The 20,793-nt window shown below is 37.4% G+C and overlaps 2 protein-coding genes across 2 annotated transcripts in view; one reads left to right on the forward strand and one right to left on the reverse strand.

Annotated features, from left to right (window-relative positions):
- Positions 1–6,730: 6,730 nt before the first annotated feature.
- The window catches only part of LOC129733939 (acyl-CoA Delta-9 desaturase-like), a 57,362-nt gene continuing 43,299 nt past the window's right edge, over positions 6,731–20,793 (forward strand). The window contains exon 1 of the mRNA XM_055695564.1: positions 6,731–7,032. The gene's annotated coding sequence lies outside the window, so the exon portion shown is untranslated. The remainder of the gene's footprint in view (positions 7,033–20,793) is intronic.
- On the reverse strand, positions 9,595–12,931 carry LOC129733940 (uncharacterized). Its single transcript, XM_055695565.1, has 7 exons — positions 12,768–12,931; positions 12,043–12,200; positions 11,427–11,526; positions 11,039–11,374; positions 10,846–10,957; positions 10,657–10,781; positions 9,595–10,057 (listed from the first exon to the last, which is right to left on the reverse strand). Exons 1-7 carry the CDS (start codon positions 12,828–12,830, stop codon positions 9,689–9,691), a joined length of 1,263 nt encoding a protein of 420 aa, XP_055551540.1. The 5' UTR covers positions 12,831–12,931; the 3' UTR covers positions 9,595–9,688.

Genomic DNA, 20,793 nt, shown 5'->3' on the forward strand with positions numbered 1-20,793 from the left:
CTGCTCCGAAGGTCTAAGATTAGCATTTCGGGTGTAACCGATCTGCAGCTAATCGTAAATACGAGAAACCAACCTGCCACAGACCGTAAAAAAATCAAAGCCAAACAGCTGAATTTACATAACGCAGCATAGTGAGAGCTGCTAAAGTTCGACAACAGTCCAAAACGGCGTTTTCGGCGACTAATGTGGCTGGGAAACCGCAGCGCACTGACCTCGCTGTCAAACCGCTGTCGCCAAGGCAGATGAAGTTTCGGGCCGTTTCCACTTGGCTGCACTGGACATTTGGACAATGAGCAACGCCTTGAAGAAGAACCGGGTCAACACCAAAACAGACATGAATTAAAATACGTTAGTAGGACGATATTATACAATGCGGCTGCCAACAAATGATTAAATTAAATTATTTAAGTTGATGCAGACAATTTTTGCATTACAACTAGAATTTGTTACAAATCGTAGACGGACAAGGTGGTGAACATCAAGGTCAGTCACACAATAATCACATTTGTTTCTTTGGCGCAAATTGCTGGCTCATCGGAGTTTCTAACCAAGTCAGAAACAGAAAAACTCACTCAGAATGAGCTGAATGGCATCGACCAAATCAACAGACGATGATCTGCAAATCCAAAGAAGGCCACACGCTCTAATATTGACTCCACGCAAAGCGCTTTTCGCCACAGAGCGTCAATGGAAATTAATTTCCAGAATCAACATTTGCTCAGTCCAGTTCAAACGTAAACTAGCACAGTGTATTATGTACAGTAAATATAGTTCTTGTTTGACCTGGGACTTCTAGGCGGTCATTTTTGTCCTCCTCCGATCGTTCAGGTAATGATCGTCACACAAACCATGAGTCTGCACCTTCACAGTAAACACAGATTAAGGGATCTGCAAATGAACTAAAGAATCGTTAGCAAAATAAAATCCCCGCAGCATGGTGCATACTGGATTTTATAGTTATTTACTAATCGATTGCCACATGGGCGTAGCCAGAATTTCAAATAGGGGGGGGGGGGGCAAGCTCTTCAAAATTTTAGAAGTATAAAAATGGTACACTAAGGTCGCTTTTTACGCATTTTTTAACGCGGCTTTTTTACGCGGATTTCGAAATTTACGCGTTTTTTTACGCGGATTCCGGAATTTACGCGTTTTTTACGCGGCACGTATCCCCCGCGTAAAAAGCGACTTTAGTGTGTTTTGAAAAATAGAAATAAATACTAGTCTTTAGTGATTGTTACATTAAAGCAACCAGTGAAAAGTTGTCAGAATGATAATCAGAGTGAAAATTTTGATTATTCTTTGTCCAACCTCGAATATAAATAGATGTTCTTTACTACAAACTCTTAAGTTCAGTTAAACCTTTGAACATATTATTTTGGCGACGAGGATCTCACGCAAAAGTTGGAGTGTGCGTAACCAGATCATTTATGAGCGAAATTAGCGCATTTACTGATTAAAATTGAAACCAGTATAACGCATGTGCGTTGGGCATAACGCATTTGATGCTCTAGCGTATTTTGAATGTATTGCGCAGCTCCAAACCACTACACTTATAAAGCATCAGCCGATGTTCAGAAGGTTGGCATCGTTAAAACAGTGCAACAAGCAATCAATACTGATAGATTGGGTACTGACTCCATTGAAGAAATTATTGCCTGATCGATTCACTTTCATGAATCAGGTCATTTGAAAACATCATTCAATCATTAACAATAAACAAAAACATGAGATTAGTCCAAAACATTTTGCATTTCTTTATGACTCTGGTTTCATTCACATGCATTCGGTTCTGCGTTACTGGCACCAGCGTCAATAACTTTCGCGGCAACAAGGCTCGCTATTGGCTGTTTCGGTTGCTGACGATTTTTAGGGGTGCACGAGCCGTTGATACGCACCGGCTCGCGAAAGTAAAGAACGGTTTTTTGAGCGCCTCGAAACTGATCGTTTGCCCGAAGCCGAAGTTTACCGAGACATTACGATTTTTGTGTAAATGATACATATTCTGATTTAGATCTCGGTCAATGTATTCCTTGTACAACTTTTGCGTTATGCGTATCACGCATTGGTTGTGCGAAGTCAGAGCAAATTCTGTGCGAATTGAAAGGACACATTGGATGATTACAGCTCGAACTTTTGCGTGAAGAATCCACGAACATGGCAGAAGATAGAGTTGATCAGCAGCTGCAACCGGGAATTCAAGATATGATTCACAAGATGGCCCAAATTTTACAGCGGATAGCGGTCCAGCAGCAGCAGCGTCAGTATCCCCCGGAGCAGATTTTGAAGTCCCTCTCTACGAACATCATCGAGTTTGTCTTCGACGAAGAAAACGGAGTAATGTTCGGACGTTGTTGTTTAACCGCTACCAGGACCTCTTCGAGTACGATGCAGGCCAGCTGAATGATGCGGCGAAGGTACGTTTACTTCTCCGGAAGCTGGACACCCATTCGCACAGCCGCTATCTCAACTATATCCTGTCAAAGCTTTCCAAGGGCGTGAAGATTGAAGACACAGTCAAGATTCTTAATAAAATTTTCGGGCATCAAACGTCAAACGTTCCGGAAGCGGTTTATGTGTCTTTTCACAATTGTTGTTGACCATCTGCCGATGAACACTCAGCAAGCAGAGAGCACTCAACCGCTGTTCAAATATTGTTGACCTCAGCCAGGTTTTCACCCCACGTAATGTGCTGAACGAGCGTTCAATCGTGTGTGTTTCCATGGTGGAGCAAGTGCAATTTTAACTGCTTTCTCAGTCGCAGGGAAGAAAGAACGGGCTTTAGCCAGCAGGTCTATAAGATCCAACTCTTCCAAGTTCTTACGGTCTGCTCTCATACTGCTGCATGTTAATACAAAACTTCCATCTCTCCAACAAAATTGTCAACTTCATAATAAGTTACGAAAATTTCGGTTTTGCGCTTGAACTCTTCCAATGTCATGCGTATTACGTTAGCGGGATGCAGCAAGGACAACGTGTAGGCAGGTGCACTATATTCATCGAACCGTGTTTCCAGTGAGGTTGTAAGAGAATCAAGGTAAGGAATTGTCACAGCTCGGTTCCAATACTCCAAGCTAGTTGATGCAGGCGGAAATGCCCGGTACTTTTGCCGCTGCAATATCCTTGGTGGATCAACTGAAAAACCTGTGCAATAGCGCAACATAGCGTAAGCATTTCAATCAATTATTTTTGATCTGGCTGTCACTTTACACAGATGTTTCTATGGGCTAAAGATGTCGTTCTGTGCTATTGGAATTATTGAAAACAAAATTCTGCACCAATGTCAACATTTAGGAGGGGGCAACCGCCCTCCCCTGCCCCCCTCTGGCTACGCCTATGGATTGACATAATGAACTTACAAAACGATTGATTCTGGCTTTGGGAGAAAAGAGTTTATATCACGAAGACGTGCTCCAAAAACACAGTCATTTGGCTTGTTCAAAGTTACCTTCAAAGTAAACAACTTTTTGTCCGAAAAAAAAACCTTGTAACCTGCGTGCGTCTTCAGCAGCAACCGAGATCCAGCATCCCTGTCGGCCATATTTTTACGAGTTAGTCCGTGAAATTTCTGCTTCCTCAAAGCTGAATATCCAAGGTCCTTCTTGATAACATTTTGCATGCAAGTGTGGCTCATGTTCATTTCACACGCTATTTTTTTTTTTTTGTCGAACGGGCTGGATTTCACCGGAAACGTTCCTTCGCTGCTTCGATGACCACTTGATGACCGCTATTTATGTATCACATCTATGTTGCCACCCAGTACATTGAGTAAGGAATGTTAGATTGCAGTCTTTGCTTTGTTAGAGACCGAGTATACTTCTGCATCTTTACGAAGACCACGGAAGGGCGTTTTATATCAGGATTCACTTTGATAAGTGATATGACCATGATTTAATTGAATTAATGTAACAATATAGATATGATCATGTACATATAATGTGAGATTAATAAAAATTAATTATAAAATACAATAAAAAGTATCAGAGAATGTAAAGAAGATATCGGTTGACTGGCGTCCAAAATGAACAGTGTTCGTTATATTGTGAACTAATTCATGCCATACCGATAGTTATTGTTGTTCTCCTTCCTGCGGCTGATAACATGAATTGGAATAAGTTATTACAACGACATTGCAGCGCTTGCACAGACGTGTCGCTCCTTTCTGCAACCATTCACCGCATAAAGTCATCCAACCAGATCATCCACACATTCACGCATCTACCACAACTACGAACGTCATCGGCAAAAAGCGGAAAATCGGAGCACCGAAATGCGACGATTCAAAGGTTTCGCGAAACAAAAACTACCCTACATGGTTATAGACCATTTTACAAGACGTTTTTAGGACTCAATTCATGAATAAAATTACAACAGAAAAGATGGAACAGCAAATACCATGTATCCTTCCCTACCAGTTCGTGAAAAGGTTTGCTAGAGTTTGTATGGAAAACGTCACTTATCTTCATAAGCAAACGCATAACGTATGATGGACCGAAAAAAAAGAGCAGGAAAAACCGATATTGCAATCCACACAGGCGAATTTTTTATTGCGTATGAGCTCGAATATCAACGCATAACAAAAGCGAAACAACAATTTGTACTTATCATGCAGAGAATTCACACGTGCTAACGATAGCCGTGCTGCCAGAGCCGCCTTTTGAAACTTGTCGCAAGATAATGCAAAAAATATTTTTCATTTTTTTAAACTTATTTCCTTATTTATCTTTATCTTGTTGATGTTGGAAATTAGTGTGGGGGAATATCTTTCACTGCAGAAATAATTGCAAAGCGACACACTTGCTTGAAGAGAATAGCGAATCGTGTGTGTCTGAAGACCATGCAAAATAATATCGCGGTGGAGTCTGAAATATTTCTCCAGAGAGATAATGATCTAGTGTGAGCTTTCTCACACGAAGGAACATTACGCTCAATAACTATACAACAGCGCTCACTGCAGTACTTTAACTGTTTGTCTCTCAAGCATATTTCAAATGAGGGGAGCATTTAGGTAGGAAAGTAGATTGCGTTGTTTGCTTTGCACCTCGAAACTGAAAAATAATCTAGTCTCCGTTCTTCGAATACTACCGAATTTATCTCAGCAGAGAGCGTCACGGGTTACTTCTGTGTATTCTCACTTGAGTAATTCACCACTCTTGATGTCCACCATTGAAATATGAGTGAGAGCAGAGCAGCCTTTGGTGCTACATTCCGATTTGGAACTCGACCTTCTGTTTATTATACACAGGCTCCGCAGCCAATTGTTAAGTGTACAGGACAATTGCGAGGCTAGCGCTGCGATCCTACTGACACCAACAGTCTCTCCCGAGCCTGAACTCGAACCTACGACGACCGGCTTATTGGGCCAGCATCGTACCTCAAGACCAGCTGGAAGGTTGAAATATGAATATTCTTAAGAATTTTGGAATTGAAAAAATACTCTGAAACTAACTTGATTTTCTTTACTCCATTCTGGACAAAAATTTTACTATAGTTTCAAGTTTCTTTGAAAACAAAATTAAGAAAAAATTCAACCCTTATTGTAATCTTCTGTCATATGAAAATTGAGTGTCTATTAAAAAAATTTTGAATTACATTTTTTCCCGTTCTCTATAATTCATTCTCAGGCAATTTGTCGTGTATTGAATACTGTAATTGAAGAATTTTAAGCTCCAATGCTTTGCATGAAGCAAGTGCGAAAATACATGCGACCTTCAAGAAAATTACTTGAAAATGAATTAATATTTAAAAATGTGCTCACCCGCGAAAAATGCTCAGTTTACTGGACAAACTTGTGTGCAAAGTTTCAGTTAAATCAATATAAGTCGATTGAATTTTTGCGTGTTTTCAGATCATTTGGCGTGATTTTACTCCTCTATTAAAAAAAAGTAAATCAATATATTAGCATATTAGTAAGCCTCTAGTCAGGAGGGTTGAAAATTCCTGTTGAAAAGTTATATGTTATCTAATAGGAAACAACGTTTCATAAGAATCAAATGGAACCCTATATAACATGTATATTTTATATATAGGAACCCTTCTTGTACGAAACATTTGCCTTTAAGTTGAAATTTTTGGCGGAATGCGGAGCCTGTGTTTAATATGACTTCTTCAACGAAATAAGATAATTTCTGCAACAGTTTCAGATGGCAACAAAACGTTACTTAAAAAAATAAGACCATGTGGTCTTTCACGGTCACTTGAAAAACTTCTACATCCTTCACTCAAAGAACAAACTTAGAAACTAACCCACAGACACAGTCAAACTTAAACATTTAAATCACTTCTTGTAGCAAGAGCTTTGACAGGGTGCAAATTTAATTAAGCACTCAATAATTAAAACCATTTGTAGCACACATTAATGTCTCTGCACTAGTGATGGCACGCGATCAGGGGCAACCAAGCGTGCAAAATTAATTCCATTGCGACGAGTTCATCCGTTCACTCATAACTGGGCAGGCGTCACGACGTAAGCGACGTCAACGGAACAACCGTATTATCGCTGTCTCTTTAGCCAAGTGCTTACTTGCTCGGATTTTTGGTGACCCCTCCGACCCAAGGAGGGACGAACACGCAAATCGCTACCTCGCAGCCACTGGCACCGCCACTACCAACGACGACGACGACGCCACCAACAACGAAAGTATTCATCATCTGGCAGCGGCAGGGTTCGTCGCGTGTGCATTGTTTCGCTGCGTACTGCTGTCTCTTTGGAAGCGACTTCAATCTAACAGGTCGACTGTTCCTTTAGTAATATTTCAGCTGCGTAGCAGCACGGCAGCATTTGCAGAGATTCGGAGCGGAGATTTTCGTAGCGGTCATCAGTCAGCGGGAGTCCTTTTCGGTGTTTTGATTTTTTATATTACGTCAAAAAAAAAAAAGTTCAAACTTAAGGTGCTGAAACAAAAGTGAAAAATAACCTCAAGAGAAGAGATGCTGACAAGTTTCTACTGAGCTGTTATTAGAAGGATTTTTTTGCAAGTGAAAATAGTTATCGAAATTAGAAACAGTCACTTTCCGGAATCAAATCGCAATAAAGTGAGTAAAGTTTTTAAATCTATATTACTGGGAATAATACTGACTGTTTATTAAGTGCACATGGATAAAAAAGTGAATGTGAATCAAAAATGGTGATCATGAGCGAACATTAGTTAAAAGATACCTATGTGTTTTTAAAAACGAAAAGAACGCACAAGCGTCATGTGCATTTTGAAGGAGCAGCGTGGTTGTTTGATTTAACAGAATCAGACACTCAGAGTTTGAACCCGTTTCGTAGCATAAATTTCCACTGGTGAACTACCGGCTGGCTCCAGGACTCTTGAATTCGAAGGCGAAACTCGAAAAGTGCAGTGAAATATCGCTCGTTAGCTAAAAATGAAGTGACATTTGCAACATGCAACGTAATACGGTTGTGTCAACTGTCTCATACATACGCTGAATCCATCGTTCAAAAGGTCGTGTGTACTGTTGCGGATAAACATCAGAGAAAAAAAACCTCATCAAAACAATAGCTTCATTCAGGGTGAAGCGACGACTAGGCGTTGAAATTTAGTCAACCTTGCGATTGCTTAATTTTGTTTGTTCAAGAGAAAATTTCACTTTTTTGAATAACTATTTCTAAAGATTGTATGGGAAGGAAATATTTCTGTTGTAGAAAAAAAAATAAACACCCGTACAAAATGATCTGTCGCATTATCGTGAGCTTTCAATATACCAAGAATTAGAAGTAAACCTTTCCTTAATATGAAATAATTCACTCTCTTCATTTTTTTCTTAGCCGTTGCTTCAATCTTAGCCTTTCCACTTTATTCCACATAATTAAAAAAGATTAAAAATGTTTGAATAACCATAATTTGACGTATCGGCAGTTGATGAATATTTGTAGGTCATCTAATGAGAAACAAATGTAGTCACATGTAGTCCTCATACGGTCTATTACTTTTTATGAGAATAAGTTTACTAAGCATGCCTGTCTTCTTGGGAAATTACACCGCTATTCGTTTGAACACTTTAAAAATCTTTTTTTGAAGTTAAAAACTACATAATTTTCACTATCAACTGTCAAAGTTTTATTTAAATATTTTCATGGTATGTTAACAATAATTTCATTCCTCAGGCTTAGCCCTCCTTGTTTCTTCTTTCAGTTGGTTTTGATCTGATGACTAATAAAAATGAGTTGAAATAATCTAATAGCGTTGATTTAATTATCAAACAATTTTTCCACTCTATAAAGCTCTCGGTATTGCTTTTGAAATCAGTTGTTATCGTTGCTTGATTATCTTTGATTAGCCCGTTGGAATGAAATAGTTTAAAAAAATACCATTTACACGTTGTTTTCGATGAAACTGTAAAGAAATTCGATCGAAAATAATAATAATGCAATTTTACTGATTCGGATCAACCACGGAGTGCAACCATTGATATGCGCAGTCAGTCATTCTAAGCTAGAATAAACTGTAAAGGAATTCGATCGAGGGAAATCAAAGGTTGTGGATCACATTTATTTTGCCTTGGGTTTACTTTCATTCATTCATGAAAGTGAAAAAAGCAGCAACTAGCGTAAAGTCAACTTTTCTGTTTGGTTATATTCTGGCATTTCTGATCAATTTTCACGTGATTCGGGGTATCAACTCGTGGATTTCGCTTGACATAAACTTTAAACTACATGTTGATGAATTTCACACAATCAGTATTAGTTGTTGTTTTTTTATTTTGACGTAATGCTAAGTTTGACTGATTTGACGATAGCCATTCTAGAATAAGAAAAAAATTTGGCCAGGATATCTGCTTTCGGTATAGGTCAAAGAAATGCTCGTTTCATTTTTCACGAAAATAAAAAAAACTCACAAGTTATGTGGAAACAATTTACTGTTGGATACAATGTAATTCAAAAAAACTGGAGATCTAGTTCTAACAGATAAGGAATTTTGTAAATTTTATGCCGTGCGACAAAATGAAGTTTGTGAACTTAGTCACAGAAGCACAGAGTGCACTAAATTTAACTGCATGCAATCCTTATAATCTAGTGGAGAATTTGATTAGAATCTAGACACAAAACATTTAGTACACTAAGGTCGCTTTTTACGTGGTGGTTTTTACGCGGTTTTTTTTACGCGGATTCCGGAATTCAAGCCGTTTTTTACGCGTTTTTTTTACGCGGCACGTATCCCCCCGCGTAAAAAGCGACTTTAGTGTATTTAACTTTCAGTCCCATACATAGCATTTTTGGTTACAAAGCTGCTTTTCCTGCCTTTCCCTTTTCAAGTCGTACACGGAGAAAGAAAAAAACCCAAATTTGGGTGTTTTCCACGCAAATCAGTACTTCCGTGCGGGAACCCAAATTTAGGTAAACCCTGTTTACTTACTTTTGAGTATCAGCGATAAAGTCATCGGTGAGTATATTTCACTGAACCGTAAGAAAATTCATTTTGCATTGAAACTACCCAAAGGAAAAAAATATACGCAGGGATTCATGCACTTTAATCGTTTGCTGGAAAGTATGGAAAAATGGGATTTCAAAACGATATTTTCAAAAAAATAGACGAACAGTGTAACAGATATTTATTATCATAAGATCTTAAAATTAAGCGACCAGTCCATATACGTATTTATAGCTGTCTCAGTTCAAATTTATTAAACACGTGTTTCTGATCGCAACTTAGATATTTAAAGGTAAACATTTAGGCAAACATTTTTAATTTAAACTCAACAAATGGGTAGGAGTTTCACTAGGACTTTCATCTAATTCACGAAACCTGGAGCACAGAGCCGCGACGGTATTACTTCTACAAACAATAGAAATCTTATAAACGTAAATAGAAACAATGTCATAAAATTTTTTTAGAAGTGGCGGTACGTTGATTCCGAAAACCGCAAACAGTTTCAGCAACACGTCAATCGCTCGGATAGAGTCATTCCCGCACGGCAGAATGTTTTTTTTAAATACGATGAACAAATTTCCCTTGGTGAAAACAGTTGACACACAGATGATACGTGGTTCGGGATGTGTAATTTGATTTAATTGATGCTCCACGGTCTCAAAATCTGTTTTGTTGTTTAGCGGCTGGAAAGAAAGTTTAAAAAAAACGTATTTACTCCACTTTCTGTTTTATCAAATCAAGATTCAAAAAGATGGCATGATTTATGTCACTGGTTAAATCATTATACAGCGAAAATTTAAAGCACAACACATCGCGGATACGGATTTGGCTAAGTTACGGAAACTCGACCGGTAATCCAAGGAAATCCGCTAAATAACCACAGTGCATTCAAATCCATACCCATTATGTTTGGACCTTTACATTTATCATCGACAGAATGCTTTTGTTAGTCATATAAAAACATTCTATCGCGTTTACTCTTGTATGTTTGTATCCCGATCAGAACGAAAAAACATCTTATGCACATCAAGTTTTTTGTAACAAAGTCTCCTTGTCGTTTTGTTATAATGTAGGTCTCATTATGTGTTAATATCACAAATCATATCAAAATCTTCATTAAACATTTCACGAATATATCAAAATCTATCATAAATATATTTAGTTTATTTCTACATTAGTTCCAAAACCCCCAGTATCCACAATGAATTACAATGTGTTACAACTATGCAACATTTTTGTTAGGTCGTTCTAATCGGGAAATTTGCAACAAAAAGTTATTTACTTTTATCCATTGAATAAGTGGTGCTGCGGTTATTTCTGCCAAAGATAAATTTGAATTGCAGATGGTACGCCGAATTCCACGGTTAGTGAGTTTCTTCATCACTCTTAAAGCTCCTCGAACGTGTTCTGTAGAGTAGATAAATGAGAGTCATGAGTAAATTAATAATGCATACTTATTTCCAATACGTACTGTCTTCCACTTCTATCCAATCTGTTTCTAGCATTAATCCCAGAGAAAGGAATTTACCGAGGTTGGCCTGTTGATTGTACTGCGGGTGGATACGTTCAAAGGCTTGCTGCACCTGAAATTACCATCAAATAATATTGCAATCTAAACATATCTGGCAGTGAGGGTCATAGACGGAATCAGTCCTACTACTAACCAGCGTTCCTTCAAACTGTAAAAAATGAGGGAATGTTCTCATGATGATATCAGTTTTCTCTGTGGTCTTTTTCTGTAAAATGAATTTGTGGATTTCGAAGCAAGCAGCCATGCCATTTGAAATAGCTCTGCCGTTCTGAGGTACAGGAGTGAGCATCGCAATGCACGCGGCATTTTCGTACATGGATTCCATTGGTATCACGTTTGTTGGAGTTTTTTTTCGTCTGAAAAGTCGGTTTTCGGGAGCAACATCTTTTCGCATATTGCTTATTCTTGTTTCGATTATACCAGTATGGTATCCAGACTCTTTTCCACCCGATTTCCAAAAAAAGTACGACTAAAAAAAAAGATGTTCAATCAAATAGGACTAACAAACACACAAAACGTACTTCTTTTGGAGCTTCTGGAGTCATTCGTGTTTTTTCCAGGTGAGGAAAAGCTTCGAGAATTTTGATCGCTAAGTCCTGTTTCTCTTGCACTGTTGGATACCTGTAATTAAAAATTAAAGAGTGTTACTAAGATCAGAATAGAACCATTTCCTCATGTGAGATTGACTGACAACAGCTTAGAAGAGGGAAGAACAATGCATCCGAGGAAAATGTGCTTGATAATTCCGATCGAAACACGACTAGAATTTCTATAGAAGTAAACAGAGTCTTTCTGATGATGCTGTTATCATAGCAGCATAAGGGTTACCTACTACTGACAGGCCGTTCAGTCGGAGGATTGGAGTCCTTAATTAAAGTTTAATTTAATAGTAAGAAGCAAAACGATCCAAACAGGAACAGAATCATATAGGGAGCTGCGGTTAGCTAACACACTGACACATGAGGAGGTTGAAAAGATTGTCACCCATTATTATTGAAAACACGGAGTAATGTATTTTCGATGGAATCAAATTCGATCGCGTCAATCACCTGTTCGATTTTGTTGGCAAGAAAACACAAACTCGCCAAATAATCGGGCTATTGACGGTATCAGTTGAAACATTTAGTTTTTACTCACCTTTTCTCGTTAAATATTTGATTTCCAAAGAAATGGTTTGTTAGTATGCGGTTCATATGTTTCATTTCAGTGGCTGTTGGTACAATCTGCAAGTAAAGCTTCCCTGTTAGCACTTTTTGAAAGCTACTTCTGTCGTTTTCCAAGATAGAATGAATCGACTGAAATTATGAAAAGTTTGTTAAGCTTGCTGAGAATAGGACTACCGTAAACGCGGCAAACTTTGATAGTGCGGGTAACATTGATAGCGCGTGATATCCTGTGCATAACTACCTATTACCTATAAGACATTATATTTGCAATAGTTGTTCTACTACTATTTCATAGTTGAGGTGTTACTGTTTGAATACAGTTTGGATTTTGTGTTGTTTGCGTGATACATTTTGCAATAAACTGAAAAAAAAACTGACTCTAGAAACTTTATTCAAATATTGCTTCTTGGGACAGTTATATAAGAAATATATGATTGTTTGAGCACCTTATAAGATAGTTCTAAATCAGGAAAACTGTTTTTTTCAGTTTATTGCAAAATGTATCACGCAAACAACACAAAATCCAAACTGTATACAAACAGTCACACCTCAACTATGAAATAGTAGTAGAACAACTATTGTAAATATAATGTCTCATAGGTAATAGGTAGTTATGCACAGGATATCACGCGCTATCAATGTTACCCGCACTATCAAAGTTTGCCGCGTTTACGGTACTCGTTTTTTGAATCTTACCGGTTTATGTTGGTTATCAGAAATGTTTTCATTTGACATTTGATTTTGAGGAACGAAGCTCATCGTGATCCGTCCATTTGTTTGCCCGACTTCTAAATCCAAAACTTCATTGTACCGAACCGTGGCACTACTACGATTACTATTGGCTTAAAAAAAAATTACACTGGTATTTATTTTAATTGGGGGATTGCTTGTATTTGTAGTTACTGTAATTATTTATTAGTTATTTGGGTTTTTTTTACGTTAGAATTATACCAAAATTAAGTAAAATTATGGCCAGAGCTTAGAAAATTTTAAATTAACAGGAAAAAAAATTAAAAAACAGGGGAAAAAATTAACAGGCAAAGATAGTTTGAGCTGCTTTTCCCAGGCGATCTCTTTTGCTGCTGCACGCACAGAAAGCGGGACGAATGCACAAACAGAATGTGCGTTCGAATATTTTGACCAGCACCAACAAACATACATTTTTGACAAACATTAAACTGAAAGACTTCACTAGTGGTTCTCACGAGGTTCGATATGGGTTTCGTAGTGATACTCTCAAGGCTCAATATGTCGCTCATGCTAATGCGCAGCCTAGCTGCGAAGAATCTGTCGGGTTGCTGGTTGAAGATAAAGAAAGGCCTGTAGATATAGAGGTTAGAAGAGTAAAAAACCCCTGACAAGCAGCAGGAGTTAGTAAGGGTCGATGCGTAGCGGGCTTCACAAATGACAAAAAAAAGAAAGAGAAAGAGAGAGATAAAGAAAGAGAGAGAAAAAAAAGAGAGCGAACGAGAGAGACAGATGGAAACAGAGCGAAAGAAAGAGAGCAAAAAAAAGAGAAAAGGAAAGAAAGAGAGAGGAGGAAAAAACGAGAGAAGGAAAGAAAAAGAGAGAGAAGGGAAGAATGAGAAAGAGAGAGAGTGGTAAGAGAGTGAGAAAGAGAGAAGAAAAGAGAGAGAGAGAGAAATAAGGAGAGAAAGAGAGAGAGAGAGAAGGAAAGGAAGATAATGAAGAAAAAAGAAAGAGAAAGAAGGAAACAGGAAGAAAGAGAAAAAAAGAAAGAGAGAAGAAAAGAAAGAGAGAGTAGGAAAGAATGAGAAAGAGAGAAGAAAAGAAAGAGAGAGAGAGAAAGAAGGAGAGAGAGAGAAGGAAAGGAAGATAATGAAGAAAAAAGAAAGAGAAAGAAGGAAACAGGAAGAAAGAGAAAAAAAGAAAGAGAGAAGAAAAGAAAGAGAGAGTAGGAAAGAATGAGAAAGAGAGAAGAAAAGAAAGAGAGAGAGAGAAAGAAGGAGAGAGAGAGAAGGAAAGGAAGATAATGAAGAAAAAAGAAAGAGAAAGAAGGAAACAGGAAGAAAGAGAAAAAAAGAAAGAGAGAAGAAAAGAAAGAGAGAGTAGGAAAGAATGAGAAAGAGAGAAGAAAAGAGAGAGAGAGAGAGAGAGAGAGAAAGAAGGAGAGAAAGAGAGAAGAAAAGAGAGAGAGAGAGAGAGAGAGAGAGAGAAGGAAAGGAAGATAATGAAGAAAAAAGGAAAAAAAGAAGGAAACAGGAAGAAAGAGAAAAAAAGAAAGAGAGAAGTAAAGAAAGAGAGAGAGAGAAAGAGAGAGAGAGAGAGAAAGAGAGAGAGAGAGAGAAAGAGAGAGAGAAGGAAAGAAAGAGAGAAGGAAAAAGAAAGAAAGAAAGAGAGAAAGAAGGAAAGAAAGAGAAAAATGGAAAAAAGAGAGAGAAGGAAAGAGTAAAAGAAAAGGAGAGAAGGAAAGAAAAATAGAGCGAACAAGAGAGAGAGAGATAGAGAGAGAGAGATATATAGGGAGAGAGAGAAAGAGAGAGAGAGAGAGGGAGAGAGAGAGAGAGAGAGAGAGAGAGAGAGAGAGAGAGAGAAAGAAAAAAGAGAAGCGAATGGGAGAGCAAACGAGAGAGAAAAGGAAAGAAAGAGAAATAAAGCGAGAAAAGAAGAGAGGAAGAGAGAAAAATAAAGCGAACAAGAGAGAGAGGGGAGAAGAGATAGAGAGAGAAAAAAGAAAGAGAGAGAGAGAAAGAAAGAAAGAGAGAGAGAGAAAGGGAAAAGGGAGAGAGAAAGAAAAAGCGAATTAGAGAGAGGGAAAGAAAGACAGAGAAAAAAAAGAGAACGAAAGAAATGGAGAGAGGAGAGAAAAGTAAGTTGACCTTCTGGAATCATGCAGTGCCGCTATTTCTTTTGACCACCCCAGGAAAACCTAAAGTTAGCAACACGGACAAACTTGTATTTAAACTGCCATTGGTTTCTTTTTACATGTACTGTGTATATATTTCACATGCACGTTTTCATATAAGTTTACATATTGTTACACGTTTTCATATAAGTTTACATATCGAGCACGACATTATTCGTCGTTATACTTTAAACTAATGTAGAAAAATTCATCAGGTTCGTTTTTGTTTTGCCATAGACTATAACACTTTTTGGAATGTAATTTGTCGTGCTTTATTCGCACTAATCTTTGCGTTACAAGAACCTTGAAAGAAAATTTCGAACGACTAAATTCAACTACATCTAATTCTTGAATTACATAGAAAACGATTGTTTCACATTTAATTCCTGCCAAAAGAATGCCATAATAATTTGCATTCAATTTATTATATTTCAACACATATCCAGGTTTAAAATCAGTGCCGTTTATTCTAAAATGATTCAACGTTTGGACACTATCAGGTACATCAAAGAGAAGTGAAGCAAAATCAAGTTTATTTTTCTCTTCAACTGATGTGGATATAATGGTAACTTCATCTATCGTAAAGCTATGATGAATAATGGAATTGGCTTGTTTTAGACTGAGGCGCTTAGTTAGACTATACGAAAGGTTTATAAAATTGTTACATGTTTTACCTTGCGCTTTCGATTCCTTAAATTTACTTTCGAACATCATGCAGCTACTATGAGCTATTGGTCCAATGTTTAGGCAAACTTGAGGGTAATGCGAAATGTGGTGGATTTTGTTAATGGCTTTAAAATTTGGGAAACATTGATTGATTAAAATGTAAAAATGAGATATCGCTGCTTTGAGGTCATTAATATGATCTACTCGAAGTTTGTTCGAAAAACAGATAAAACTAATTTCTAGCATACAAGCAATGATTTCCGAGAACAAAGGTTTCACTGATAACATTTCACTAAAAACGAAAGGAAATGAACGCAACAGCAACCAACACTGAGACGCAGACTGGCTGATCGCGTTACTGTTTGACTTAAGCTGCACACTTGAAAAATTGGCCGAAGGTTTTTCAGAAACCTCAGTTTGCCCGTAATCAAAGCAGTCTATCAGGTTATTCACTTCTTCATCGGTCAGTAGTTTGCAATCATTGACAGTAACATCCAAAATTTTTTTTATTATCATCGGGAACACTCCCTCAAGGAGATCGTGCATTGGGTCGAAGCAATAATTTTTCGGCCAACGAAAATATTCCAGCTGGTGCAGTGCACAAACTGCTTTCAGTCCGCATTGTGACGGTAAAATTTGTCTGCACTGTATAGAAGTCAATTCATTTTCAACGGATTCTGCAGTTCTGTGTACAAAAATATCCCCGAACTTTCCATCCAACAAGTTGCCTCTCGTAATTTTGCACATACGACAAAAATAGTTAGCTGCAGGACCTAACATTCCAAAAATATCATGGACAGCTAGAGTGTCACCCAGCAAACTAATCAGCACTGCTCGCATAATCCAAAACCCGGACTCTGTTTTTACCCTGACACCCTCATTTGATTCCAATAACAACAAATCTTTAATCAACGGCTGCAAAATGCGCTTGTATCCATATCGCTTTAGAACGCTTGACTTGACCATTAATGCAATATAAATTCTGTCCAGTGAAGAATTGATGCGAGGATTGAAGTTTTGCACCTTGAAACAAATGTTAGTAAGTTTATTCTTCCCTTTTCTGGAACCCAAAGGATTGAGGTATTCGCCTTCGTCAATGTGGAACGAGAGTCGCAAGGCCTGTGGGTATTTAATCAAAAAAGAATGCTGTGCAAACTGTGTGCCATCCTTGAATGATTGAAGAGTACCTTCCGGACTTATTTCTTCATTTTCTATCATCTTTCGAGCTGCTGGGTTAGACATCAGTAACCTTAATGTTTCTAACACTGAAATATAGTGAAACGTGTCTTTCTGGATTCTAGTTTCGAAAAACAAGCTGTTGTTTTTAGCTATTTGTTGATATTTTCGACCACGCGCTCGACTTGTTATTGAACGCTTTATTATTTTTCGTTGGCCCACAACTGTCTCAACTGCTTCTGGAACTGGACAGCCTGCCTTGAAGCTCAGAAATGAAGCATTAGCTTCTGGTGTCAGTACATCCGAAAAAATATTGGGAATGTACAAAGAGTTGATGAGTTGGATGAAATCCAGTGTTTCGTTTTCATCGAATAAGTTTCGCTTGTTTTGAAAGTATTCCTTCACTAATGACATGATGAATTTCTGACTCCAATTTAATCCGGATATTAACATACCAATAATCATTTGAATTTTTTTCTCTGGGAGGGCCACATCACATCGGAGCTCAGTAATTAACCGTATTATAGCATTTGACATGTCACCAAACGACACCGGCTCCTGATAGAAAAAAGGATTTTTTATACCACAATCCTCAGGTAAAATGTTGGGTGAGCTTATTTGAACAGATGGACAAGAAACAACATTCTCAATGTCCGACTCAGAATCAATATGTGGATTGCTCATTTTCTCAAATGGATGATGTCTTAAAATATGTTTCTTTAGATCATGGAAGTAGCTGTATATCACTCCACATACACTGCATTTATATGGAATTGCACATTTTTTGCTTGTGGGTAAATGATGAATCATTCTCAAATGCTCCTTCAATTCATCGACGTAACCGTTTATACTTTGATGACATCCATCCATATGGCATTGTAAACCTATAAAATTTTTTAAATAAACACTTTTTGTAAAATTTCTAATCATTCAATAATAACGAAGTCATTGAAAGAAAAGTATGAAATGTAACGAAAAATTACAACGTTGTCAATAATGAAACTCGCTTTGATACCGCATGAAATGACGAGCTACTCTGTGCATTTTTGTTGAAGTTTTGTTATCCAGAATATATTCCAAAATATTGAATACATAATATGTTTATGGTTTAAAATTAGTTTATTTGACACGGCACGATACATTTTCTGTTTTACTGAGCCAAGTACAATTCGTATTAATTCTACGTTAGCAGGGAAAAGAGGGAGGCCTTTTTTTTATTCTCGCGGCCGACTACGAGCTAGTGGGGATTTAAGGTAAGATGAGGGGAGATACAATTCTTGCTTGTTATCGCGCAACACAAGAACTAATCGACAAAAAAACACCCGTACGATAACTCGTGTATTGTTATTTTGCTAACTCAAACGGAGATAAACAATTTGCGTCTAATCGAGACGAAAGCAAAACAACCGAATACATAATATGTACCGTTCTAAAATTATTTGTGGTATCTAACAAGATGCAACTAAACAACATGTAAAAAAGTATTCCGTTTCCGATCGAATGATAATGGTATTTTTAACTACGCCAACAGTGTCGAGAAGGTGGCTAAATCGCCCAAACAGTGTTGAGAATCGTTCAAAACAATGATACGAAATTTTCAATAATAAGGGGGTCTGTGCACCGCTCTATCTATTTTAAATTCACTCGAGCTAGTTCGCATTCGAAAAAAGTTATGGTTCTATCCAGTTATTCAATATAGTTATACCGCTCTATTTTGATATGGTGGAATTAGATTCCTTCGCACAGTTCAACGACAAATTCAGTTACGATCTGGTTTATGATGTTTAACACCTAGATTACCGTTAACTTCCAATTAAAGATAAACAGACAACCATCAATTTTATTGAAAGAAATGCTAGCTTTGAAAAGATATGCAACAGTAATAGGTACTGCGTTATACTACTAACAGTTTTTGGTTATTCTTCTGCGACTGACGTGCCCAAATCTTAGCAAATTAAGTTGACCTGGTATCTGGTGGACATCACTCGTTCGCCCAGATTGAGCGAAATTTGAACGTTATCACTTTATATATTGGCAGGGAGCAGGATTGTAGTTTTCTTTTTTATGATTTGCTAGTATTTTTTTTGATGATTTGCCATTATGGGTTTTCAATTTAAATATTCAATCCAATACAATTCGCCTTACTTACCCGTAAAACTGTCTGTGCCTTCCATGACCTGAAAAAGTGAAACAAACTGTCTTTGTAAACTGTAATTCTTGAAAATATAAAAATTATACATACCTGCATGTGCAAATTAACTGCTGGGCAATTGAAATTATGTTGCAATTCTCAGGTTGCAATAAACCGTGGAGCGTGCTCTGAATAATCTAACTCAACAACTAGGCGCTTACCGTAAAAACTGATGAAAAGAAGTCCACACTTGTAAATTTTAGTTTTTTTCGCATTAGCTTTGACGCTTGCGTTGCTTACTTGGACGATGAAAAAACTTCAATGACAATTACTCATAACTTTTTCACCCATATTTGAGTAAAAATCACTTGAAGCGCTGCTGTAGTATTTGGGTGAAAATGAACTAGCTTCCAATGCGCAGGTTACTGAGTCATTGCGTTATTTTTACTTAACTTTCATGGATAATAATTACCCAACCAACATAAACATTGGGTTTTACCTAAATTTAGGTGATTTCGACGCATTCGGTGGGTACTATTCTGGGAGAGTGTACTGATGGGATTGCTATTTATGCCAAGCATCCGGTCAAATTCTATGCTCGATTAAATGAATGTATTAAAACAATGAAGTTTCTGGGAATATCAGTATAAAAAAGCCTGGAGAGAAATTTTAGAAGTATATAAAATAATGTATCATGATCGGAACAATTTTTATATGAGCAATTTCTCCATTATTTATTTCAAATATATATCAAACAATGAGTAAAAACATCGAACAACTTCTCCTGATGCTGTTCAAAAAGGACCATTAAGATTGTTAAAGTATTGCTATTTTATTATTAGTTTCAAAAAATGATCCATTTTCGAACAAAATTTTCCCTTACAATTGCTAACGTGCCTGTTTGCAAGCACTGATAGAGAAATAAATATTAGAAAATCGCACTATATTTTTCCTTGAGATGCTTCTATAACATTCAAGTTTTAGGTAGAAACACTTTTTGTACAAAACATTTGCTTATGATATGCGAAGGCCTGTTTTATATCATATTCGGAACTGCTTACTTCTGAGACGTCACCGTATCACTTTACCTGTGCTCGATATTATGATGGATTTTAAGTAAGTACAATTTATGGAAAAGTTTTTGTTGAAAACCTTCTTTTTCGTCAGAGTGCCCAGTTTGGAATAATAGGAATAGTTGTAGACAATTAATATGTCTACCTAAACGAATACTTTAAATTAAATGAATCTGATATCAGTCTCGCTTGTCGCTTCATCTAAGCTGCACGTACAAAAGTCAGTCTCCATAAAAAAGTGCTTTGCGCCGCGCAGCCGTTCTGTTGTTCAGTTCTTCTACATTTGTTACCGTCGCGAAAACAATAGTGGTGTTCTTTCTGCTTGTTGGAAGAAATGGAAGGCAATAATACTATTGCAGCACAGCTGCGAAAGGCAAACTCTGAAGGTGGACCTTGTGTGATGCGTGTTAACACTGCCGTGGTTGATTTGGCATCCTGTGTTCCGCGTCCCTCGCTTCGTGAAGTCGAAAAAATAATGAAAAGCGAGATGAAAATCAATGTCGATGAGGTCGAAGATGAAGTCGAATTCAAATGCATCATGTTCGTAATTGTGTGTTGATCACATTCAAGCTACTCGATGCAGCTGAAAAATTTATAACCGAAAACAACATGAAACATCGTATTCGGAATGAGCAATCAAATTATTTGATTCCGGTGTACATGGAAGACAATGCCATTGATGTACGCATCCATGACCTTCCAAGGGCGTTTAGTCCGAAGTCAATAGGACGTATAATAGGCGAGTATGGAGAAGTTTTGTCTATTAGACACGATACATGGAAAAATTTCTTCCCGGGAGTTCACAACGGC

The sequence above is a fragment of the Wyeomyia smithii genome, chromosome 1 (genome assembly GCF_029784165.1).
Source record: "Wyeomyia smithii strain HCP4-BCI-WySm-NY-G18 chromosome 1, ASM2978416v1, whole genome shotgun sequence".
Lineage (NCBI taxonomy): Eukaryota > Metazoa > Arthropoda > Insecta > Diptera > Culicidae > Wyeomyia > Wyeomyia smithii.